Here is a 24,521-nt window from a genome sequence, read left to right as displayed (position 1 = left end):
CCATGCCACCCTCACTCCCATGTGCCCAGGTAGAGATCTGAGGAGCAGAACCAGGGTGAGTGAGGCCAGGAATTGGTTTATTAAGCATGTCCTTTACTGTCTCCGGCCTTAAAATTGTTCTTAGTATCAAAAAATCCTAATAGGCTGCCCAGGTATCTGAGCTGGAGCCCTGGCATAGCTACTCTCCCCACAAAAAGAGGGCAGGGGTAGAGGCAGGCCCAGCTGCAGACGGCCTTCCTGAGGGACTGTTCAGGACACAGGCTGTATGGGTCCTGCCTGCCCTGGGATTACCCTGGGAGAGCTAGCTCCTTTATGGAGGGCAGAGACCACAATCAGACAGAGGCTCCACATCCTCTTCCCCCTTTGCCTGATGCCCCCGGAGTCCACAGCGGGGCTACAGCGGGGAACTGGAGTGGGAGGCACACCATGCCAAGGTAAAGGGAGAGGAGGCAAGGGGGGGCACTTTCCCCCTCCCCTCTCTGCCCCCCAGGGGCTAGTTCTGCAGGGTGCTCTCAAGGCATGTGGGTGGGGGTGAGGTGGGGGTGGGGGTGGCTGTGATTTGGAGCGGAGTGCAAAGGGCATTGGGCAGGCATCCACACTCACAGCCCCCGTCAGGTCCTATGCACAAACCAGCAGCTGGTTGGACTTGGGGTCTTGAGCAGACTGGGAGCTCAAATGACTGCTGGTGATGACTTGGTTTCCCCATTCCACTCCAGCCTCCTTCCGGTGTAGCCCAGGCATGTTCACCTCAGACACATGCCTTCCCAAACCCATCCTCACCCACCTGCCCCCTGAACACACGCCCTCTCTGCACTCTAAGCGAAGGCCCACAATGCTCCACCCAGTCCTGTCAAACCCTGCTCATTGACTATCTGGTCATCTCTGCTCGTGGTTTGGTCCATATCCCTCTGCGTCAGTGTGCCCCCTCCCAACCAGAACAGCAGCCAGGGTTCTAATCCGGAGCCCCCTGGGGTCCTGGCCCTGAAGGCAAGAATGGCTGGGGCAGGAGGCAGGGTGGAAACCCCTCTTTGGAACCTGCCCAGCAGCTCAGTTCCTCAAGCCCACGAAGAAACTTGGGCAGCTGAAGAGCAGGCCTCCAGTGCCACCTAGTGGCTCCCTGACAAAAAGAGACCCCCCAATGTACCCCAAAGGCCTGTGGGTGTGGCAGTTAGGGGTAAGTGGCTTGGGGTGGTACTATCGGGGTGAGTGACGTGGGAAGGGGAAAAAGGCTAAGGAGAGCAAGGCAGCACTCCTCTCTGTGAAACTCCAAAACCTGCTCCCAGTTCAGCCGCGGGCACAGGAGGGTTGCCTATTCCCTGCCCCAGACCTGAGGAGGCCACCCCCAAGACAGGGGTCTTGCCCTGTGAGAGCCAGCCAGGGGCAGGCGGCTAGGATCCCAAGCCCATACCCGGCATGTTCAAGTTCAAGAAGCTAGAAGGAGAAAAACAATCATCTCAAGGGGGAGCAGGGAGGAGCCTCGGGAAGGAGGCAGATCGACCCCTCCCAGGGTCTTTAGGCCAGCTTGAACTTGGCTTCAGACTCCTTCAGGAGGTACAGGCTGTCATCTTCCAGAAATCTGTGGGTGTAGAGAGGACCCCACTGAGGCAGTCACCCCGTCCTGAGAACCCCCCAGACAGTGGGGGTGACAGAAGGCAAGTGGGAAGCCCCAGTGGGCACAGAGGGCCCCAGTCTGCTCTAGGAGCAGGCGAGGAAGGGCGCAGGGGAGGCCATCCCGAGGCTGGGGTGACACTGACCTGAAAAAGAGGATGTGGACAGGGATGGTGCTGATGTGCCAGATGGCGTGGGCATCCAGGACCCAGAAGAGGGGTGGGAAGTCGAGCAGCTCGAGCAGGGACAGCCCCTGCAGCAGCAGCACCACGACCACACACCTGCGCGTGTGAGGCAGGTGCCGGTGGTTCCGGAGGCACCAGGCCAGCCACCATGCCAGGTTCACCAGGCCTGGGGGCCAGGGACAGAGACGTTCACTCACACGATGTCCTCCTTGACTCTGGCTGCCTTGCCCCGCCTCCACCCCCGAGCCCTCCCCCCCCCCCCCCCCCGTCTCAACTCCTCCCTGCTCTCAAGAGTCTCTCCAGGATACCCCCCCCCAAGAACCCGCCCCCAGCTCTGCAAAGGGCCTCACCTATAGCCACATTGGCCATCATGTTGTAGCCATAGTCGAAGCGGATGAGGCTCAGGTAGGAGATGTGTACCGTCAGCAGCAGCAGCAGCAGGGCTCCAAAGGCACTGGCCACCGATGGGTACCTCAGTCCCACGGTCCTGTCCAGCCGCCCAGAGCAACTCAGGTGGAGCCATGTTCCTCCAACGATCTCCTCACCCAAAGGGCCAGGGCTTGCTGAAGCCACCACCCTCTCCCTGGCCCCTACCACACCAACTGTTTCCCAGAGACCAAGGCCACAACTCCTGGGGAAGCCCTCTAACCCTAGCATCCCCTACCCAAGACAGCCCTGCAGAAACGTGATCTGGCCGAGGAAGAACGCTCTGGGCAGTTCCCGCTCTGCCCACAGCCCCAGGACTCACCTGACACAGCACAGGTAAACAGAGTACAGGATGACAGCGGAGGCGCAGAAGTAGTCCATCTTCTGGGGGTGGGGAGAGCCCAGGAGGGCCAGGTGAGGGGAGCAGAGCATGGCGCAGGGACGAGGCAGGGAGGGGCCAGAGTCTAGGCTAGCCATCTGCAGGAGCCCCGTCCCGCGCTCCCTCCGCCTCTGGCTGCCTCACTGGGTCCACATTATAAAACGTGTCAGAGTGTCTCGGCAGCGAGACGGTCAAGCCATCCAGAAGGGCCTCACTGTCAGGGCACACCGTGGCACTCCAAATGTCACCTGGGGTGTGATAGACTTGGACCCCAATCCTGACTACATCAGCTGGGTGACCCTGGGAAAATGACTTCATCTCTCCCAGGCGCAGTGGCCTTATAGATCAGAAAGCCGATGACAAAAGTCTCCTGGACAGACCCAGGTAAGGCTCTGTGTGCTGCCAGGCTTGGGGTGCCAGGCAGAGATGTGGGCCCTGCAGCTGGGGCGGCCTTCCCTCTATGGAGCCTGCTCTGCCCTCTCCTGGGCTCCTCTAGGACTGTCTCATGCAGGGGGCTGGAGGCGCTCACCTCTGTGAGGTCAGTGTCCCTGGTATGGAAGACTGTGGACCAGAACCAAGCATTGAGGGACACCTGAGGAAGGAGAGGTCAGTCAGCATGCTACCCAAGGGGGAGGAGACCTGTAGGGCTCTGCTGGGGGAAAATGTGTTTCCTGGGCCCCCAAGAGCCCTCTGAACAAATCCAGGCTTCACTCTCACCTAGCCAGTCCCCACAGGAGGATTTCCCACCACTGTAAACCACCACCCAAATCCCCCCCAGGCCAAAAGAGCTGCAGCTTCCACAGGTTCTGGCCTGGCCAGGGGACCAGTCCTGGCAGAACAAGCTCCCAAATTACCCAATCTCTAAGACAACAGCCCCCAGGGCCCTGCCTTCTCCCCCACTGCCAGGTGACGACAACCCCGCCCGCCTGCCCCAGCCCACGGGAGCCTGTGACCTCAGCTTCTGGGGGCGGGAATGAGGGGTGGGGGGGGGCTTGAGCTAGCTTGGGGTGTGTCCGGAGGAGCAGCAATCCAGGAAGGGAGATGTAGCAGATCCCACTGGAACCTAGCCTCTGCGGAAGACTGTGGCCAACCTAGCCCAGCTTCCTCCTGGCTGGGCCAGCCTAACCCGCTGGGCCAGTAGCTGCGCTGGAGTCTAGGGAGGAGAAGGGGCAGGATTGAAGAGGCAGCAGCCGGAATGGCCCAGGGGAATGCTGGGGGCCCTCTTCCTGGAACAGAGCAGAGACAGACTTGCAAATACGCCATCCTGTGGGAGTCGGTGCTGGCATTTTCTTTAAGGCCTGCGTCCACAGCAGAGGCCCAAGTTACTGAGGGAAGGGCAGGCTCCGGAGGAGACAGAGGCTGAGAAATCAGTGGCAGCCAGTCACAAAAGGAAGAGCAGGGCCGGGCCTGCCATACCAGGAGTGGTCCACAGAGATGCTTTCTTTCGGGACAGATGCCTGGAGGAGCTGCCCACTTAGGTACCACAACAAATGGCCAGTCAGGAGATACAGGGGCAGGTCAAGAAGCCAGTCTGTAGGGTCCCACAGCAGGAGGGCCAGACATAGCTGGGCTCCTGCACAGGCTAGGAGCTGAGGGTGACAGAGGGCAGGGTGGAGGCGAGGCGGCGCTTAGAGCCAGGCGGGTACTCTTGGTGCTGGGATCCGGCCTGGGAGCCCTCTGCAGCCCCACCCGCACCCCATGGAGCCCGGCTTTCTCTGCCAGCCAGTCCCATACAATGCCTTCTACTTAGAGAGGGCCACCTAAGGAATGGCCTCTGCAGCCTTGACAAGGCTCTACCGTATGTCCCATGGTAGGTAGGCCTCCTCTTCTGGCCCTTTCCTCAGACTTGGGAGGCAGCTTTACTGTGGGTACCTGGCTGTGCCTCAGCCGGCTATGGAACCTGAGAGGGGAGGTCACAGCTGTGTCCCAAGCCAGGTTCATCCACTCATCCTCAATAAGCTGGCTTCCCAATGTGGCCCCACTGAATACATCTCCCTTTTTGGCTTTCCACTCTCAATCTGGCTTTTCAAATTGGCTTATTGAGGATGAGTGGCCAACCTTGGCTTGGGACACAGGTTGTGAACCCCAAGTTCAGAACAAGTCCCTCTCTCCTCAGATGGGGCAGGCATGAGTGGCCCTCATCACCTCCCTCACAAGGCCTATGGTGAGCTGGGTCAGTGTGGGGAGAGGAGTGACCCCGGGCTGGAGACAGGACCAGGCAGGCCAGGTGCAGGGACATCTTAGGGAGGATGGTGGCCCTGGAGCCAGTGTGGGAGGGAGGAGGGGAAGGCAGTAGGCACTGGCAGCCAGCCAGGCCTCCTTGTCACCCACAGCAGGAAGGGGGAGGTGACAAGAGGGCTGAGCTAAGTGGCAGTTGGAACTCTGGAAGCAGAGGGGAGAGGTGTGCTGGGCCAGCCCTTACGCCCCAGGCACAGGTGGGGGCTGCTGGGCTCTTCATCCACTGCCTCCCTAAGGCCATCCACTTACTGAGTCCTGTCTGAAGTCTGGACTCTGCACCCCCTAGAGATGAGATGCCCGTCTCTTAAGGAGTGTCCCATGAAGGGTGGGGTCTTTCAGATCCTTTTCTCAAACTCAAAGGCAGTGTCGTTAGGAATGTACGCCCTGGAGCCAAATCTAGGGCTTTTCCAACAGGCAGCATTTCCTGTGTGGTCTCAGGCAAGTTATTTACCCTCTCTGTCTCAGTTTCCCGCTACACAGGGATTTCCCTGTCACTACTTGGTACACAAGTGTCCCATGAACCTTGGTTTCCGTCGTCACGTCCACCAGGCTGACCCCACCGCTTCCCTTAGTTGACCTCTAACTTCTCTTTCCTCAAGGGCCACCAAGTTCAAGATCAAACCACGGGGCGCCAGGGGCCCTGGCTCCCGGGGTGCAGACAGCTCAGCTATGGGAAAAGCCTCTCTTCGTGTTCCCAAGGCACCGACCCATGAGTCTGGTCCCAGCAGGTGCTGTTTCTCTTCAGAGGCTGGAGTCAGACAGGAGCAGAAGACAGATGGGCGGGCAGGGAGGGGAGGCCTGTGCACAACTGTTCTGCACCCCTGGGTCGCACTCAGCGTGGTGGGAGGGGCCAGCGGGATAGGTGAGGGTTTTGTGTAAACACTGAGACTGGGGGGGGGGACGGATGATGCAGGGCTGGGGGGGCAGTAGTGGCAGGGATGGGGACAGGAAGGGTGGAGGGAGGCTGGAGGCTGTTTCAATCTGCTGGCAAATACTAAAACAGACAAAAATATCAGCCATGAAACTGGTTGGATGCCAAGAGAGCCAGATCTGTCAGGAATTTGACCTCAGTGTTAAGCCCCAGTGCTCCGGGCTGTCATTGACACCATCATGGTGGGGACAAGTGGATCTTTAAATAGCTTGGTGTCTCAGAAGTGGGGGAGGCAGAATGTTAAATATGATGTCTCCTGCCCCCTCCCTGGGGCCACAGTCCAGCAGGGCAAGACTGCCTCGGGTTCACTCTAAGGGGAGGTGGGGCTTTTTTTTTTTTCCATCATCAAAGAAGGATTCCTGGGCGGGTGAGATGGTTTGGATGAAGGCACCTGTGCCAAGCCTGGTGACCCAAGTTCAAATCCCAGGACCTGCACAGTAGCAGAGCATCAACTCTCCTGAGTTGTCTCACGGCCACATCAAGCCATAGCGCGTGTATCTGCATGCCCAGGCACACAAATAAGTAAACAAATACCTTTAAAAGGTTTTTTTTTTTCATTTCTTAACACTGTCTGTCTCACTGGCTTTTGTCTGACAGGTGGGAAGTCCTTCCTGAACTCTAGCCATCGTTCTGCTACAGTTTCGGCCTGTTTCTTCTCTTGCCGTTTCCTCAACAGAGACGCTACAGCCAGTTCCCGCCATTTCATCTCACAGCTGCACCCGAGGACCTTTCCCTGCTAGATGGAGGTGGGGACCTGGCTTGGCCTCCGAGCTTTGGCAGAGGGCCAGGCCCCCCACTCCATGGAGTCAAAGGGCTTGAGCATGCAGGCCGCTGGCAGGCTCCCCAGCCCTCCCCAGTACCTGCCCAGGCTGCACCTGGGTCTAAACAGCAAGGCAGGACCGCCTTCTCCGGCTGAAGTGCCACGGGTTCCACTGAAGGACAGAGTTATCGGAGAAAAGACACCCCTGGCCCATGTCAGAACCTGGAGCTGCCAAAGGGCCCTCCCATCCACACCCCAGCACAAATGAGGGCCACACTTGTTCCAGAAGACCCGGCCCAGGACAAAGTCTGCTGCCACACCCTCCGGGCAGAAACAGAAAACTCAGTGGCCAAGTGTGAAATCCAAACTAGACAAAGCGTGGTGGTGCCTGCCTACACAGTAACACCCAGACGATCGAGGCCGGAGGAGTGGATGCTGAAGGCCAGCCTGGGCTACACAGTGAGACCCTGTCTCAGCAAGGCAAAAACTAAATCATCCAACCAGAGTGGACCCTGTGTCCCCGAAAGATCTCATAAAGGCAAGAAGGGGTTCCAACAACCTTGGCATCTGTCCCTTATCAGAGGACCTGCGCCCTGCTTTCCAGCTCTCTTGGGAACATCTAGTCCTGCTTTCCAGGCTGACTGGGCCTAGGCCCAGGCTTTGCTCTGGAGTCCTGGGTCACGCAAATGCAGATCCTGGCTCTTGCTCAGCCAGTGTTTATTCCAGCGAACACTCAGACCCTGGAGCCCAGGGGTGCGGTGCCAAAGGCTAGCCCTGTCTTCTCTGCTTGCTGACCTGTTAGCTGTTATCTGAGGCCAATGCCCTGTGTGCCTGAGTCCTACTCAGAGAACACAGGCACATGACAAGGACCCCACGAGGAAACGTTGGTCAAATGCTGGGGACAAGACCAGAACCACATGCACGTGGTCTTCCTCCATAGTGCTTGCTGTTCTAGAGCTCACTGTGGAGTTCAGGATAGCCTTGGAATCACGTTGCATACAGCTTCAACTACTACTTTCAATTTTTAAAAAATTGCTTTGCTTTCTTTTTCTTTTCTTTTTTTTTTTCTTCCCCGAGACAGGGTTTCTCTGCGTAGCTTTGCACCTTTCCTGCAACTCGCTTTGTAGACCAGGCTGTCCTCGAACTCACAGAGATCCGCCTGCCTCTGCCTCCCGAGTGCTGGGATTAAGGTGTGTGCCACAACCGCCCAGCTCTTTTTGTTTTTCAAGACAGGGTCTCTCTGTGTAGCCTTAGCTGTCCTGGGACTCATTCTGTAGACCAGGTAGGTCTTGAATTCAAGAGATCTGCCTGCCTCTGCCTCCTGAGTGCTGGGACTAAAGGCTAGGACTAAAGGTCACCATATCCTGCAAAAAAAAAAAATTATAAAGATAGGATTTCAAATATGCAGTGTATGGTGACATCAAACTCAAAGTCCTGCTTCAGCCTCCTGAGTACTGGGATTACAGGCTTGGTCACTCTGCCCAACTGCCCCAAACTCTTAATCCCCCCCCCCCCCCCCCCCCCGCTGCTGTTCCACAGCCCTTAACAATTAATGCTACCACTGAAGGGCAGATACTAGGTCTGTAGGCTCCCCCGTCCGTGTCCGTCTCCCTGCCATGGCAGGTTTGGCACACCTGTGCATCTCGGCACACCTGTGCATCTCGGCACACCCGTGCATCTCAGCACACCTGTGCTATCAGCTATGGTCAGAGTCCTCCAGCCACGAGATCCCAGAGCTGCCCTCTCTTCTTGTCCTGCCCTGGGACTCCTGGCTCTTCTGGCCTACAGATGCCCTTTGCTGTCTTCACACTGTCTGTCTTCTGTCTAGAAGAGTCCTCTGCTCTCCCCATGTTTCCCCAGACACCTCCAATCCTCCTGTCTGTCTCATATCCCGGGAAGCCTTTCCCTGTTGCCCTGTAGGGGTACAGCCCCATCACATGCCCCACAGCTCCCCCCCTTTTCTGTGTTTCTTCAAGGCTGTAGGTTGACATCCTTTGTGTGACAGTGAGACCAGTACAGGAGGGCAAGACCTGTGTGTTTTCACATGTTTTGGGGCCTCCAGTACCTGGTAAAGTACCTGGCATGCAGCGGGTGTCCAATGGACACAAAGGGAGGCTTTCACAGCTGGAAGGCGAGTTGAGTGGATGTTTTTCCCCTTAAGATCTGTCAGAAAGCTGGGCGGTGGTGGCGCACGCCTTTAATCCCAGCACTTGGGAGGCAGAGCCAGGCGGATCTCTGTGAGTTCAAGGCCAGCCTGGGCTACCAAGTGAGTTCCAGGAAAAGGCGCAAAGCTACACAGAGAAACCCTGTCTCGAAAAAAAAAAAAAAAAAAAAAAAAAAAAAAAAACCAAAAAAAAAAAAAAAAAAAAAAAAAGATCTGTCAGAAAAGCTCTGGCCCACAGATATCCTTCTTACTGTACCCAGTGCCTCTCTGTAGCCAGGTCTGCAATTCTCCAATGATCCCAGGCCCCGGATTCTAGTTCCTCAGACCAGCCATACTGGTGAGGCTGAGAACTCTTTCCTACTCAGATGGACCCACCTGAGTTCTCCAGGGACAGACCAGTACTAGGCTGAGCTCTAACAAGACCTCTGGGCCAGAACAAAAGACATATCAATGCTCCAGAGAGGCCTTGGAAAGACCAGCAATTCCAGCATATGTTCCCTACAGCCCACTTCCCATCCATGGTAGTAAACTGCCCGACTGAGTCTTTTTGTAGTTTCCTCACTTAGGACAAGGGTGTGTGTCACTCTTGTGACCAGAAGACTGGCCTGGTAAGAAGGAAGGTGTCACACCTTCCATTTCCACTGTGCCTGACTACCACACACGTTAGCTCTGGGAAAGAGAATGGCTTGTCGCTAGAAGCCCATGGTTGGGGATGGAAGAGCTCCTCCGTTCGGAACAGAGTGTGTAGAGTGTTCTGCCAGGCTACCTACCCAAGCGAAGGCCATGCAGGTATGGTACATGGGGGAGGAGGCTGGCACAGAGGCGCGGTAGCGGCAGAGCATCACCAGGCTGGCTAGGCCATTGAGGAGTGAGGCCACGGCAGAAGCTGGCTCTTGGATGAACAGGAACCGGGAGAAGGGCCACTGAAAAAGGAGCATAGGGGGGAGGCCTGAGGGGAGGCAGCTCCTACCTGCCTGGTCAACCTTTCCTTGACAGCTGCACCAACAAGTCTCCAGCTGGTTCCTCAGCTCGGGATTTTGGCCAAAGCTTTACATCCTTTCAAGTCAACGAGAATAGCTCCAGAAGTCCCTGGCTAAGATGAGTCTTTCCCTGGTCAGCAAGCATTGAAATGGGAGCCTGACTCTCAGGGGACAGCAGACAGGCCAGGTGGAACCATACAGACTTACCATCCAGATCTGGGTCCCATCTCTCCTCAACTACTTCCTATAGTCCTCTGAGTGCGGGATTACTTTGTGCTAAACTGGGAAGAGTAATTCCTGCCAACAGGCCAAAATGAGATAACATTGGGTCACACAGCACAGAGAAGCTGGCCGATCTAAGGGGTATTTCTGATGATCTAGACTCCTATTGGAGAAGCTACGGGAAAAACGCCTTATTCAGGATCAGTGGATATCGCAGGCAGCCCTGAAAAGCTCAGCACTACTGTGAGGGGACACAGACCTTTTTGTTTGTGTGTTTGGTTTTGTTTTTGGAGAGAGGGTCTCACTATGACCCTCTACGTAGCCTTGACTACATAGACTAGGCGGGCCTCAAATTCTAGAGATTCACCTGCCTCTGCCTCCCAAGTGCTGGTATCAAAGGTGTGCACCATCACACTTGGCTTGAGACACAGGCATTGTTACTCCAAATTCAGAAGCAGGACACACTGGCACCACTGGAAAAGCAATTCTGAGCACAAGTACCTGTCCCATGCCTCCCTCCCTGTGACTCCCACCTCAGACTGCTGGTCCCACTGGGGGCTGGCGGCCACCAGCACACACCTTCCCTGACTCTCTAACTCACCTTGCCATGGAACTGAGGCACTCTGTGACCCTCCTGAAGGTAGAGGCCGACAGTGACCCACATGCATTCATACTTGCAGTCGTCCCGACAAGTCCAGCCTGCAACAGACAGACAGGACTGCAGATGTCTTAGCTTAGGGAGGCATACACAACCTGGTGCAGTCCAGGCATGAATGGAGGCCAGGAGGACCTGAAGGCTGGAGAGAACCAGAGGAAATCTCAAAATCTTCCTTCCCATTTGGAGAGAGGAGAGGGCAGGCGCACACACAGGGGGAAGGAGGGAGGAGGGCATTTTAGCAGTGGGAGCAAAGCAAATAGTATCTTTTCCTTTTATACAAGATAAAGCTCTTGGCATGGGACAGGCCCCTCTATGGAGACCGGGGTTTATACTTCTCCATTCTGAGAAATAAACAGGGAGGTGTCTTTCCTCAACCAAGCTCAGCCCCTTGACCCCGACCCCTCAGGTTCCAAGTTGTCTTTATTCCCTATTGCCACTACTCATCATGCTCCCTGCTCTCCGGGTAAACCAAGCTGCTTTGTGTACCCAGAGCTTCCCAGGCCTCCAAGCTCTCTGTTCCCTCTTTCTGGAATGGAAAGGGTAATAATGGGGATGAGCTGTTGTTCAAACAGTCAGAACTGGAAATTCTGCTTTACCACTTTATAGACTGTGTGACCTTGGGCAAGGTATTTAATCTCTCTCGAGTGTTCCCATCTGTAAAATAGATTAGGGACACTAGCCGAAAGGGTTGTAGTGAAAGTCAACTGACCTGCCGTGAGGCCTGTCCCGTGTGGGGGCTCAATATGTCGGTTCATATCAATTCCCTCCTCTTTAAATTGTTCCATGGGGACCCCTGCCTCCACCCCTTGAGGCAGACGCCATTCTTTCCTGTTCCAAATGCATATAGTGCTTAATGTATGGGTCTATTAGGGCTCAGACCTTCTTTGTGAAGGATACTATTCACCAGCTTGGGGGGGATATAAACCCGAAGGGCAGGCCTGCCTCCTGTGTTATTTCAGGTCTTGTACGCCGTGTTTACCAAGTAGTGGCTTGAAAAAAATATAATGAAGCCTCTGGAAAGCTGGGGCAGGCTGATAAGACCTCCCCGCCCCCCTCCCCCACACAAGAGGTTCCATACATAAACACTCGTGAGAGAACCCACAGGGAAACTGAGGTTCTGAGATTCCAAAGCAGAAGGGCACAATGGGCGGGGCTAAAACCAGTGGGCGGGACTCATCCGGGGAGGGTGGGGCTTACCCGCTAGGCTCATGTAGATTGGCTGGAGGGAGCGGAAGTGCTTCAGTGCGTCCCCCGAACAGTTCCGTTCCTCGCACCGGAGCACGCAGTCGCGGTACACCGGCTCGCGGTCGCCCTGGGAGCCCCACGCAAGCCCCACGGCCGCGGTTAGCAGCAGCAGCCGCGCCGTCTGCTCGGCCATCCTGTCACTCTGCCCGGCCGCCGAGGGAGGAGCTTGGGAGAGTGCGAAGTCCTACTTCCGTAACAACCGGAAGTACCTGTGTTCATCGTTGCACCCTCCGCTGACGACCGCCCACTTTAAATAGAAGTTCCCGGATTTTAGTGGGCGGGGAGCCCCGCCTCTAACCCACTGTCTACTTTTAACACAGCATTCACGGGGAAGGGCTGCTGTGTATTCGGGAACAAACCGGTGTATTTTTCTCTCTTCTATCTCCACGGCCTCTTTGTTTCAAGCGGGCCCCTTCTGTCACTAGCCCTCTTAGATTGCAGTTTCCAAATGTTCCATTTCATGTGCCATCACCTTGATTAAAGACACTGCTGTTAAAATAGCTGCAGAACTTCTTAACAGGTGTCCTTGTCCCTACTTTGGTCCTCTCCAGTAGACATTTTCTGTTACTGTGATAAAGACCATGACCAAAAGCAATTTGGGAAGGAAAGGGATTGTTTGTTTTACAAGACCCGATCACAGCCCATCATTGAGGGAAGCCAGGGCAGGAACCTGGAGGTAAGGACTGAAGTGGAGGCCACGAAGGAGTGCTGTTTTCTAGCTTGCATGGTCCCTTATAGCACTCAGTACCGCTTGCCCAGGCTTGGCACCGCCCACAGTGGCGTGGGCCCTTCCATATCAATTATTAATCAAGAGAGTGTCCCCCAAAGGCTGCCTACAGGCCAATCTGATGGAGGCATTTATTTTCTCAACTGGGGTTCCCTTTTCCCAGATGACCCTACTTGTGTCAAGCTGACCAAAACAAAACAAAGAACTCAAAAACTAGCCGGGCGGTGGTGGCCCACGCCTTTAATCCCAGCACTCGGGAGGCAGAGGCAGGTGGATCTCTTTGAGTTCGAGGCCGGCCTGGGCTACCAAGTGAGTTCCAGGAAAGGCGCAAAGCTACACAGAGAAACCCTGTCTCGGAAGAAAAAAAAAAAAAAAAAACTCAAAAACTAATCACAGCTCCATTTTCTAAAATTCAAATTTGACCCATCACTTTCTTAAAAATTTCTACTAACTTCTCAACCCTGCATGACCTGGCCTGCTGTTTTCTACCCCATTGCTCCAGATCAACTCCAAAGGTCCATTTCTCCAGAGCCTCCTGCTCTTGTCTGGTTTATATCATGTCATTGGTCCTTTTACTTGCTTGTTTTTCTGTCATCAATTAAAGCCACCTGTTGAGGATGATTGTTAACATGGGCAGGATAATATGCAGTGGCATGTTTGTTTTTCCTGTAAGGCATGGAGACCTTTCCTGTCCTGCTCACCTTTGACACTAAAGCAAACTTTGGCTTCATGTGAGACACTTCAAGAACCTTTTCTTTTTTCTTTTCTTTTCTTTCTTTTTTTTTAGGTTTTTTGAGGCAGGGTTTCTCTGTGCAGCTTTGGAGCCTTTCCTGGAACTCACTCTGTAGACCAGGCTGACCTCGAACTCTCAGAGATCCACCTGCCTCTGCCTCTGAGTTCTGGGATTAAAGGCGTGTGCCACCACTGCCCGGCCCCCTTTTCCTTTTTTTAAGTGAATGAACAACTTAAAACAGTCTGGCCAAAAACCAAAACCAAACCAAAACAAAACAAAAACCTGTCTGGATGGGCCAGCCAAGTGGCTGGCTCAGTGAGTGAAGGAATTTGATTCACAGTCTTGGTGATCTGGGTTGGATCCTCAGAACTCACATAGAGGTGGGAGTAGAAAACCAGCTCCATAAAGTTGTTCTCTGACATCCATGTGTGTACACGCGAATACACACACTATGCACACACATGCACAACAACAATAATATAAAATTTCCCAGGGACTGGAGGATGGCTCAAAAGTTAACAATGAGCGTTGCTCTTGCTGAGGACCGGAGCTCAGGTCCCAGCATCCACATGTGGCAGCTCACACCACTTGTAACTCTAGCTCCAAAGGATCTGATGACCTTTTCTGGCCTCGGCAGGCACTGCACTTATATGCACATACCCTGAGTCAGACACTTGGGAATTAGAGGCTTGCTTTTGTGACCCCCCATCACTCTGCCCAACCAACAGCATCCAAATCTCACTGTAGTTTTGAAGTCATGTAACTAAACCCTCCCCCATCTCCATTCTTTTCATTCATGGTCTATTTTCCTCTATACCCTGGAAAGGGAACTGGGGTTGGAGGGTAGGATTTAAAGGTTATGAAAGTGGGATGTGGAATTCACAAGAACTATCATGGGATTATCTTCATTCACCCAGCAAACAGCTCAGGGGTGCATCATTCACCCTGTATTTTCTATGAATGGCACTTCTTCCATTTAAATATAACATAAATAGTGTCCTGGAAGTTGACCATCCAGTTGGTAGGGATGAGGAAATTACTACTTTTTGTGGAGATAAGGTCTCAATGTATAGCTCAGGGTGGCCTCCAAATTGGAATCTTCCTGCCTCTGACTCCTAAATGCTGGGAGTATAGGCATGTGCCACCTCAGTTCACTCTGGGAAACTGAAATAGAAAGGAAGCCAGGTGTGGTCACACACACCTTAAATCCCGGCACTCAAAGGGCAGAGGCAGGTGGATCTCTTTGAGCTCCAGGGCAGCCAGGGTTACTTGGGGAGACCTTGTCTCAAAACAAACAAAACTTTTTGGTTTCCATTTATTTTTTCTTTTCCTGTTCTGGCATTAGATCTAGAGCTTGCAGCTAGTGTGGTAGCACACACCTACAATTCCAGCACCAGGGAATGGTAATATAGGAGGATTAGTAGTTCAAGACCTGCCTCAACTACATAGGTCAGGGCTAGCCTGGGCTAAATGAGACTTATTTTTTTAATGAATTTAAAGTCTACTAGGCAGTCACTGTACTAATGAACTACATTTCTTGCTTCCTAGGTTCCTGTTCTATACAAGATATTAAAATGTGGGAAATTCCACATTAAATATATAATCATAAATAATATACTTGAGTTGCTCTTAATAATTGAAATATTACTATATTTATATACATTTAATAAAAAATTATTGTTTAGTACCTGCAGTGGCCCATGCCTATAATTCTAGCACTTGGGAGGTGGAGACAGGAGGATCATGAATTGAAGGGAGGCCTGGGCTACACAAGACTCCTTCTCAAAAAACAAAGACAGGGAGCTGGAGAGATAGCTCAAGGTTATGAGGACTCACGGTTGATTCCCAGCACGCACATGGAAAGTTAGAAATGGAGATTTTAAAAAAAAAAAAAAAAAAAAACAAAGACAGGGACAGCAAGATGGTTGAGTGGGTGAGGGCTCCTGCCACCAAACCTCATGGCTTGAGTTCCACCCCTGGAGTCTACTCGGTGGAAGGTGAGAATCAACTCCCACAAGTCGTCCTCTGGCCTCTACACAGGTGCCCTCACCACACACACAGAATGTGGTGGAATGTTAGCTTAAGATGTGTTACATTCGTGTATGCTGTGGAGTATTTGTTTAATGATGCAAAGATGTGTTGCATTCTTTCATGTTGCATGTGTTTAGCTCTGTAAAGTTGCGTTACTTTGCCTGTCTAAAACACCTGATTGGTCTAATAAAGAGCTGAATGGCCAGTAGCTAGGCCGAGAAAGGACAGGCGGGGCTGGCAGGCAGAGAGAATAAATAGGAGGAGAAATCTAGGGAAGAGGGAGGAGCGAGAAAGGAGGTGAGGAGGATGCCAAGGGGCCGGCTACCCAGCCACACAGCCAGCCACAGAGAGAAGGAAAGCAAGATATATAGAATAAAGAAAGAAAAAGCCCAGAGGCAAAACATAGTTAACAGAGAAATGGGATAAATTAAGTTAGAAAAGCTGGCTAGAAATAAGCCAAGCTAAAGCTGGGCGTTCATGAGTAAGAATAAGTTTCCGTGTATTTTTTTGGGAGCTGGGTGGCAGGGCCCCAAAGAGGGGGGAAAAAAAACTACAACAGAATAAATAAATAGTTGTAAAAAAAATTAAAGAGAAAAAACCAAAACAAATAAAATTTATGTTCATATTTTGGAGCTCAGTGACCATTTTTGCAGCACCCTACACACCTATGCCTATGTGCCTGGTGGAAAAAAATAATTCCAGTGGAGACTTCTGATCTTTATCCAGCCGGAAGGCCATTGTTTGGACTTAGCACCTGCATAAGGCTCTGGGAAACCAGAGCAAGGCAACATGGAGTATTTAGAGACACAGATAGACCCCACGGTGGACCAGCTGCTACTAAAACAGAGGGTCCTGATCTTGAGTCACCGTACTAAAGAATTCTCTGTCTGCTTTGAGCCTTACAAAAAGGAAGCAGAAGTGGGCTGGGAGTGTAGGTGAGTCCCAGTGCTCTTGCTTAGTGTGCCCAAGGCCCTGGGTTCAACCCTAGGACTAGGACTAAGGAGAAGTGATTCGATCCTGATTTTCTCTTGTTGGGTTTCCTGGTGCCCACTTTACGGTCAGCGTTTCCCCTTTGTTCTATTCCTCTGTTTCCACTTTACAAGACCTACTGTGTGTCTGCTACTACTGGTGAGAGTCTGCATTCTAGTTATGGAATGGGGGCGGTCTGTTTATGAATCACGAAGGAAAGCAAGTCAGATCTATGAGTGACTTTGTTGTTATTTTGTCTGGGAGGTGCACATGCTATGGTATGTTGAGATCAGAGGACAACGTGTGGGACTCCCCTCCTTCTACCAGGTGGGTGCCAGGGATCAAACTCATTTGGTCAGTCTTGGCAGCAGGTCCCTTTACCCACTGAGACATCTCTCCCTGGGATTTTTTTTGTCTGTTGGCAGGGTGTTGTCCCTTGGAACATTTTCCCTGGTAAGACTTACTGTTGCCCCTTTCTCAGGTTTTCAGCCTGGAGCCCCTTCTCTCTCTCTCTCTCTCTCTCTCTCTCTCTCTCTCTCTCTCTCTCTTTCTTTTTTTCCAGAGCTGAGGACTGAACCCAGGGCCTTGCACTTGCTAGGCAATCTCTCTACCACCGAGCTAAACCCCCAGCCCTGCCCCTTTTCATAATGCATTCCATTAGCTCAACCTGCTTTCGAACTCACATTTGGTTTGCTGTGTGAGCCACAGGCTGGAAATTCATGGACTCTTCCTTCAGTTTGAGCTTATCGAGCCCTACCGTGTGGCGGCCATTCCATCAGTGAGAGGAGGAAAGGTGATGAATTGAAGCGGCTCCTTGTGGGGAGCAGAGTAAGCCCCGAGTGAATGTGTAAGGAGTGGACAGAGTCAAGGAAGTTCGGAGTGAATCTGCAGTGTTGACATGGCACAACAATGCCTCGGACCCATGGAAACTGGCAAAGCCTTCCTCCCCATGAGGCTCAGAGGAATGGCCAAGCTTTTCTCCGGTCGAAATACTAGTGTTTGCAAATAATTGAGCAGTGTGTGCAAAGGCTAGCAACCGCGGCTTCCCTCCTCAGAGATGCCTGCAACCTGAGGCTGCTCCCCACCTCGGCCTTCTGGTGAGGCTAAGTCAGTCCTCCTTCTCCTCTGCATAGGGACACATGGAGCTTCTTGGAGTCGTGTAGTTCCCGCCCACCACCAGAGCACGCACAGCGCACCTGATCCCAGCTTTTCTGTAAGTGTGTCTGTGTGTCTGTCCTTTCTTCATTCCCTCATTACCCTAGTCAGGGTTCGAGGACCAAAGCCATGTCCGATGGATGCAGTGGTTCCCAGCACTCCCTCCAGGTCTTATGTTCAATCCCCAGCACTTCCCTTTGCCCTCAAAGAGAACTGTTCTGAGTCCGGGGGGAAGAAAGACAGCTGTACAGTGTGGTGAGGGCTCAAGGCAAGCTGGCTGTGTTCTTAGAGCAAACACTGGGAGACAGTCCACAGTAAGGGTGCCTTATTTATGGTGCACAAGGAACCGAGGGTTGAGCAAGGCACGTTGTGTGGTCAGAGAAGGGAGACAAGTAAACAAACGTCAAACAAACCACTGAAGTAACTTCGCTGCTAGGTTAATAGTATGCGGTGCAACTGCTCTGTAGAATAACTTGACTGGAGTGCACACATACCATCTAACCAAGCCTTTCCACTCCTATGAATACCCATCCAAGTGTAACGTGGTAGAAGTCTAGGCGTGCTGGCGCACACCTTTAATCCCAGGACTCCGGAGGGAAGCAGAGGCAGGCAGATCTCTGTAAATTCAAGACCAGCCTGGTCTACATTAGCAGGTTCCAGACCAGCTAGCCAGAGCTACATAGTGAGATTTTGTCTCAAAAAGGAAAGAAAAAAGGAAGAACCGAATATCTGTCAATAGACAATGAATTCCGTCAATTGAAGCGATCTCTACAATGGAATGTGAACTAGAGATTCATAGCAATGGGCAATAGGTGTTGTGTACTGACATACAAAAAATCGTCACGATAGTTTCATTAAGTGAAAAATGCAAAATGCGCACACACACACACACACACACACACACACACACACCTATATATATACATTATTCAAGTGGAAGAGGAAGAAGCGCACCTATGATGGTCGTTATTGTAACAGGTATATCTGGCCAGGTGTGGGGGTTCCAGGAGGAGGGCAGAAGTATGTTCAGAGCAAGCCTGGTTTACATGCAGCCACAGCCACAGCCACAGCCACAGCCACAGCCACAGCCACAGCCACAGCCACGTAGTGAAACTATCTCAAAAAACTAAATTAAATGAGCTGGGTGGTGGTGGCACACGCCTTTAATTCGAGCACTCAGGAGGCAGAGGCAGGTGGATCTCTGTGAGTTTGGGGCCAGCCTGGTCTACAGAGCAAGTTCCAGGACAGCCAGGGCTACACTGAGAAACTCTGTCTCAAAACAAAACAGTTCTGTCTTCGGCAGCACGTATACTAAAATTGGAACGATACAGAGAAGATTGGCATGGCCCCTGCTCAGGGATGACACGCAAATTCGTGAAGTGTTCTATAATTTCACAAGTGGCAGTTGCTGGCTATGATGACTGTGTACTTTGGATCTGGATTTACTGCTCCCTTCTTTTTTTTTTTTTAATTATTTATTTTATGTGCATTGGTGTTTTGCCTGCATGTCTGTGTGAGGGTGTCAGATCTTGGAGTTACAGAAAGTTGTGAGCTGCCATGTGGGTGCTGGGAATTGAACTCAGGTCCTCTGGAAGAGCAGCCAGTGCTCTTAACCGCTGAGCCATCTCTCCAGCCCTTGCTGCTCCCTTCTTTATAGTAAGGCACCAGCTACTTTAAAAAAATGATATTTAATTCATCCCTCTAACAGATAGGAGATTGTCTAAGCGATGTGATCTGAAAATTGGATCAAACTCTTGCCCTCTTATCGCTAAATAAAATTGTAAATAAACTAGTGACATAATGACAAAAACCAAACCAAACAACTTTCAGTCCCTCTTTACCCTGGCACCCTTTCCTCGTCTATCATCAGCTGGCCTTACCCTTGCTCCTCTGGGCCGTTTTACCAGCCTCCTGCCTCCTCCAATCCTTTTTCTTTCTCTACAAAGCCAAATAGTTGTTCTTAAGCAGAAATCAGATCATGGGTTCGCCCAGGGCTCTCTGGCTGCCCGTTGCCTCACCAGACCCCCGAGACCCCAAAGGCCGACCTCGGCTTGTCTTTGCCTCGGTCCCACCACCTGTCTGTCTCCCAGGCAGCCCGGTTGCTTTGCTGAGATACTAAACTTGCTCTTCCCGTGAGGCCTTTGTACTCACTGCTCCTCAGTCTAGAACCGTCTGCCCCCTAGGAGCTGCGCAGGGTGGCTTCTTTTTGGTTAGACAGGTTTTCAACCCCCCCAAAAAAAAAGGTGTTCTCTACCCGACCCCAAAGTAGGCATCTCTACCTGTCCACCCCCTACCCTCCCTCCCACCTAGGTCTCTATTACATTATCTAATTATTTTCTACCCAACATGCACTCATACAGGAAAATGTGATTTGCATTTTGTGTTTTCTGTTTTGACTTAAGATAGAGCCCAGCGACTCTGGAGCCCGTGGCAGGGCGATCACGTATTCAAGGCCTGCCTGGACTATAGAGTGAGTTCAAGGCTATCCTAGGTAAGTGTGTGAGATTCTATCTCAAGATACAAGTAGAAAGAGAATGGAATACAGCTCCATGGTAGAGTCTTTGGCTACCATGTGTGAGGCCCTGGGTTCGATCCTCAGAACTGAAGGAAGGGGAAGAAAGGGCAAAGAAAGAGAACCCAACCCTGCTGTGGGTTCAGACAGCAATCTGAAACTAGAACGCCAAAGCAGGACTTCTTGATTGCTATATGCTCTGGAAACCTCCCAGCTCTCTCTTTCCAAAGCCAGAGGCAGAGTCCTCATTGACACCCCGTGTTCTGTACTCTAGTGGCTGGGGAGGTGAAGTTAGGACCTCAAAGAACTAAGTGGCATGGTGGAGTAGGGGACACCCCCCAGCTCATGAAACAAGGAACCCTGGACCCGAGAGAGGAATGCCCAGTGGGGCTCTCAGGAGACAAGCATGGGCGTTTAAGGGGTCACTGTCTTCACACCAAATCCTAAAATACCCATGAGAAGCCAGGTGTGGCTGCAGTTGCCAGCTACCTGGAGATGGTAGCGTGGCCTGAGTCCAGGGGTTCAAGACCAGACTGGGTGACATATCAAAATCATATCTCCACAGTCACAGAAACAGGAAGGTTCTGGGAGATTCTGTGCAAGTCCCTCCTACTTCAGAGGTGAAGTAAAACCTCATTCAAGATCACAAGCTAAATGGCTGAAGAAGGACTCCAGATGGCATGTAAAAAGCCCCTCCCCCAGAGAAGACCAGTGCCCACACAGCCTTGCATACATGGGTCAGGATGGCTGTTCCACATGCCACCTAATACATGCATAAAATTCTGGAGAGCCCTCACACAGAAATTTGGTGTTTTATTTTAGACACAGTCTTACTGTCAGGGGTTCATTTTTGTTCTGAAGCAGCTTTGAGAGATAAGAGGAATTCCTGGACCTTGGGCCTGCATTCCTGAATGTAGCTGAGAGGGGCTAAGGAGGTACTAGCAGCTCTGGGGTCAGCTCAGTGGAAATTGGGCACTGTCCTTGAGACTGGGGCTAAATCTGGGCTAAGGATCAGTCTTGGTTAGACTACCCCTATTCAAAAAAGATCATCTTGCTGGGCATAGTGTCATGCATGCCTTTGATCCCAGCACTCAGTAGACTGAGGCAGACAGATATCTCTGAGTTTAAGGCCAGCTTGGTCTACATAGAGAGTTCCAGGACAACCAGAGCTACATAGTGAGACTCTTGTCTTGAAAAAACAAACAAACAAAAAGCCACCTTTTTTTTTTCTTTTTTTCTTCCTAGACAGGGTTTCTCCGTGCAGTCCTGGCTGTTCTAGAACTCACTCTGTAGACCAGGCTGGCCTTGAACTCACAGAGATCTGTCTGTCTGTCTTTGCCTCCCAAGTGCTGGGATTAAAGGCACATGCCATCATCTCTGGCTGAAAAAGGCCATCTTTAGGAAGAAATATTTTTCCTGTCAGAAGCTTTTGAATTATTCTTCTTTGGACTAGGGAGGCCTTGTGCCTCTCTGGAGGACTCCTTCAAAGTAACTAATCCATACAGACCATTTCCTTCAAAGCTGCACCCCAGTCTCAAGGCTCTATAGTAGGCCGTAGATTGTGGCATGGACCTCGGACTGTGGACCAGACTGTCTCCTCCCTTTCTCTGTTTGTTTTCAAGACTCTGACCTGAGGGCTGGCTGGTGAGGTAGGCAGGAGGGAGGAGCATGAGTTCATACACACACACACACACACACACACACACACACACACACACACACACACACACACTCCTTTTGTGCCCCCCAGGCTGGTCAATGATTGACCAGCACTTCACAGGCCACTGGTTTCAGACCCTGGCTCAGTGACCCTTAGAGGTCACCTCCAGCATCCAGAGCCCCTCCCTGCCCCTTCCATGTTGGTGATCCCCCCACAGCCTCTTTTCTGCTGCCCAGGGTCCTCTCGGTGAATCTCTGGGCACCTTGCTTCTGGGCGGAGTATAGGCCCTCTGTCCTACGGGCTGGCCTTCTTCTCTCCCTGTCTGTCTTCAAAGTTCTCTCACTGGGCTTGTCTCACAAACTCTCGGCCTCCAATGCCCACCCCCCTTCTCCCCAGCCTCCCCCCTCGCTCTTTGTCCCCAGACATCCTCTTTCCTTGGCTTCCCTGCCAGGCCTTGCTAATGCGACAGTTGAGCAGAGAATCGAATCGGCATCGCCCACCCTGCCCCCCTTCCTCTCCGCTTGTCAAACACCCGAGAAGGTTTTTCCTTTCCTTCCAGGCTCTCAATGCACTCTTTCTCTTGGGGAGGCTCAGCCCTCTGGAGCCTCCTCCCCAGGGCGTGAGTTCTGACCCCAGCTCCTCCTCCTCCCTTCTCCCCCCCCAACCCTTGCCTGCTCGGCACCCAGGCCCCGCCCTCCCTGCAGCCCACTAGGGCTGAGCATTGTCTGCAGCGCTGGGGTCTGGGATGCCTTCAGGAAGGACAGAGAGGGGAGCAGGGATTTTTACAGACCGAGGAGCCCTGGTGGTGGACGGAGGAGCCACTTCGGCTCCCCTACAGCAGTCTGGGGAGAGGGCTGGCTCATGGGCCCCTCGCTTGAAGATAATATTGATGCCAGTGCTTCTGTGGCTCAGCTATGTGACCTTGGAAAGTTGCTTTTACCTTTTAGAATCACAGGGTGCCTCGTCGGCAAAATGAAGAATAAGGATACAATACCTGGGACCTCAGGAACTCCCGAGAGGAGGGATGTGGCCGCAGAGTGATTCAGAGTCGGGGTCCAACGACTGAGGCTATCTTCAGCAGCTAACCGGAGACGGAGGGGCAGGACTGGGGGAGGACACCTTTAGTCTGACCTTAATGGTCTTAGCATGCCAGGGTACAGCCACCAATGACTCTGAGATCCAGGGCAGTATATCATCTCCCAGAAGAGCTGAGGAACACATAGGTTAGGTCCTGGGCTGGAGGATGGGGCCAGGATAAGAACTTGGTTTTGCTGAGGCTCAACTATCCCCATTGCCCTAAAATGTCCTGGACAAACTTCTTTTTTTTTTGACCCTTGATTTTCATAATCCTCAAATAGGGAAGTGTGTCTGTCTGTGTATTTCATTTTGTTATTAACATTTTTGGCCTCAAACCACCCAATCCTCCTGCCTCGGCTTCCCAAGTGTTGCGATTGTAAGTATGAGCCACCATTTGTAGTTGAATGTAGGGGTGGGTATTCTAGGGCTGCCATGTCACATTACAGGTCAGTATTTCTTGAACATTCCCGACGGCGATCCAAGGAGTAAGCCCTTTGACGTCATCATCTCATTTATATGTAAAAACCACATGTGATTCTTACTGTATGTGATGTATGTGTGCACGCATCCTTTCTCTCTATTCCGTGTCTTCTCCCTCTCCCCTCATCTCCACGCCCCCGCCCCATTCATGCCAGGCGCATGCAGTATCACCAAACCACAGGTCCCGCCATCTTGTTCTACTTCTTAAAGAAACAAAACCAGGCTGAGTGTGGTGATGTGCACCTGGCATCCCAGCACTCAGGAGGCAGAGGCAGGGGAGTCACTACAGGTTTGAGGCCAGCCTCCTTTACATATTGAATTCCAGGCTAGTCTACAGAATGAGATTTTTGTTTGTTTGTTTGTTTGTTTGTTTTTCAAGACAGGGTTTCTCTGTGTAGCTTCGGTGCCTGTCCTAATCTTGCTCTGTAGACCAGGCTGGCCTCGAACTCACAGAGATCCACCTGGCTCTGCCTCCCGAGTGCTGGGATTAAAGGTGTGCGCGCCACCACCGCTCGGCCAGAATGAGATCTTTCTCAGGCCAAACCAAGCCAAACCAAACCTTTGTCTTTGGCCTGCTGGTCTACTTGGGTAAGGAGGGTAAGTTTCCGGCCCTTCGTTTTCACTCAGGTGCCTCGTTTTGACTAATAACTTCCTACCCTTTCTCTTAGAGTACCTCAAATTGATCCCCACAAACATCGAATCTGCCCCAGCACTGCTAAACCTGGGACTGTGTGCTTTGCAGTTATTATGTGTTGTGCACCACACTGCTGAGTGCTTCTAGAATGTTCTCTCTTAGCCCTTAGCTCAGTATGCTAGATCTTACAGATTTGTAAGCCAAGACCCAGAGATGGTTAGTCACTTGCCCAAGGTCACACAGCTAGTGTGTGATCAAGTGAAGATCTGAACTCACAACATCTCAATCCCAGAGTCCCATGTTCCCGGGCCCTAGTGTGGAAGTGCCTGCCTGGAACTGTATTCAGCGATGACACCAGATTACGAGAGGCCACTGTCCTTCATTTCTCACTCCCATCAGATGCCTCTTGGCCATCACAGGTGTGTTCTTGACTGGAACATTCCAACTAACATCACCAGATTTAGCAAATAAAAAGTAATTGTATGTTCAGTTTGAATTTCAGATAAACAAGGGGTAATTTGTTAGTGTAAACATGTCTCCTGCAGGGTGTTCTTGGAATTTCCAGCAAAAGGTATGCACCTTTCTATCCCCTTCCTAACTGTCACCAGGCCTCAGGACTGGTGTCTAGGTACTTCAGGGGTAAACTGGCAGGTGAAAGGGGCAGGGACAGAGGAGACACTGAACGAACTATGTACTGGGTGAACGCAAAGAAACAGGGATGGGGCTGGAGAGATGGCTCAGCAGTTG

At 52.0% G+C, this 24,521-nt stretch overlaps 1 protein-coding gene and 1 non-coding gene across 4 annotated transcripts; one reads left to right on the top strand and one right to left on the bottom strand.

Annotated features, from left to right (window-relative positions):
* Window positions 1-56: 56 nt before the first annotated feature.
* Window positions 57-12,478, bottom strand: Pgap3 (post-GPI attachment to proteins phospholipase 3). Of its 3 annotated transcripts, XM_028889543.2 has the most exons (8): window positions 11,749-12,373; window positions 10,495-10,592; window positions 9,462-9,614; window positions 3,128-3,190; window positions 2,542-2,603; window positions 2,144-2,280; window positions 1,755-1,959; window positions 57-1,576 (listed from the first exon to the last, which is right to left on the bottom strand). In XM_028889543.2, the coding sequence occupies exons 1-8, from the start codon at window positions 11,927-11,929 to the stop codon at window positions 1,513-1,515; spliced, it is 963 nt and encodes a 320-aa protein (XP_028745376.1). In that variant the 5' UTR covers window positions 11,930-12,373; the 3' UTR covers window positions 57-1,512. The 3 variants fall into 3 exon arrangements, with proteins under 3 accessions (XP_028745376.1, XP_028745377.1, XP_028745378.1); XM_028889544.2 differs by lacking the exon at window positions 9,462-9,614 and having other exon boundaries at window positions 11,749-12,402; XM_028889545.2 differs by lacking the exons at window positions 57-1,576; window positions 1,755-1,959; window positions 2,144-2,280; window positions 2,542-2,603; window positions 3,128-3,190 and adding an exon at window positions 6,108-6,503 and having other exon boundaries at window positions 11,749-12,478.
* Window positions 12,479-18,698: 6,220 nt separating this feature from the next.
* LOC114707019 lies at window positions 18,699-18,805 on the top strand. The gene has a single exon (XR_003736591.1). It is a non-coding gene; the product is annotated as a U6 spliceosomal RNA (small nuclear RNA).
* The last annotated feature ends 5,716 nt before the right edge of the window (window positions 18,806-24,521 follow it).

Source organism: Peromyscus leucopus, chromosome 8b (genome assembly GCF_004664715.2).
Source record: "Peromyscus leucopus breed LL Stock chromosome 8b, UCI_PerLeu_2.1, whole genome shotgun sequence".
In the NCBI taxonomy this organism is placed as follows: Eukaryota; Metazoa; Chordata; class Mammalia; order Rodentia; family Cricetidae; genus Peromyscus; species Peromyscus leucopus.
The sequence above is the reverse complement of the archived record's forward strand: the minus strand, read 5'-3'. Positions and strand labels throughout refer to the sequence as shown.

Excerpts from the sequence above, each read along its gene's own strand:
- Pgap3 (XM_028889543.2), bottom strand. The coding sequence starts at position 11,929 with ATGGCCGAGCAGACGGCGCGGCTGCTGCTGCTAACCGCGGCCGTGGGG. Across the intron at positions 9,615-10,494 it reads TGCCTCAGTTCCATGGCAAG|TGGCCCTTCTCCCGGTTCCT; the intron begins GTGAGTTAGAGA and ends CTCCTTTTTCAG. Across the intron at positions 1,577-1,754 it reads GTCCACATCCTCTTTTTCAG|ATTTCTGGAAGATGACAGCC; the intron begins GTCAGTGTCACC and ends CTACACCCACAG.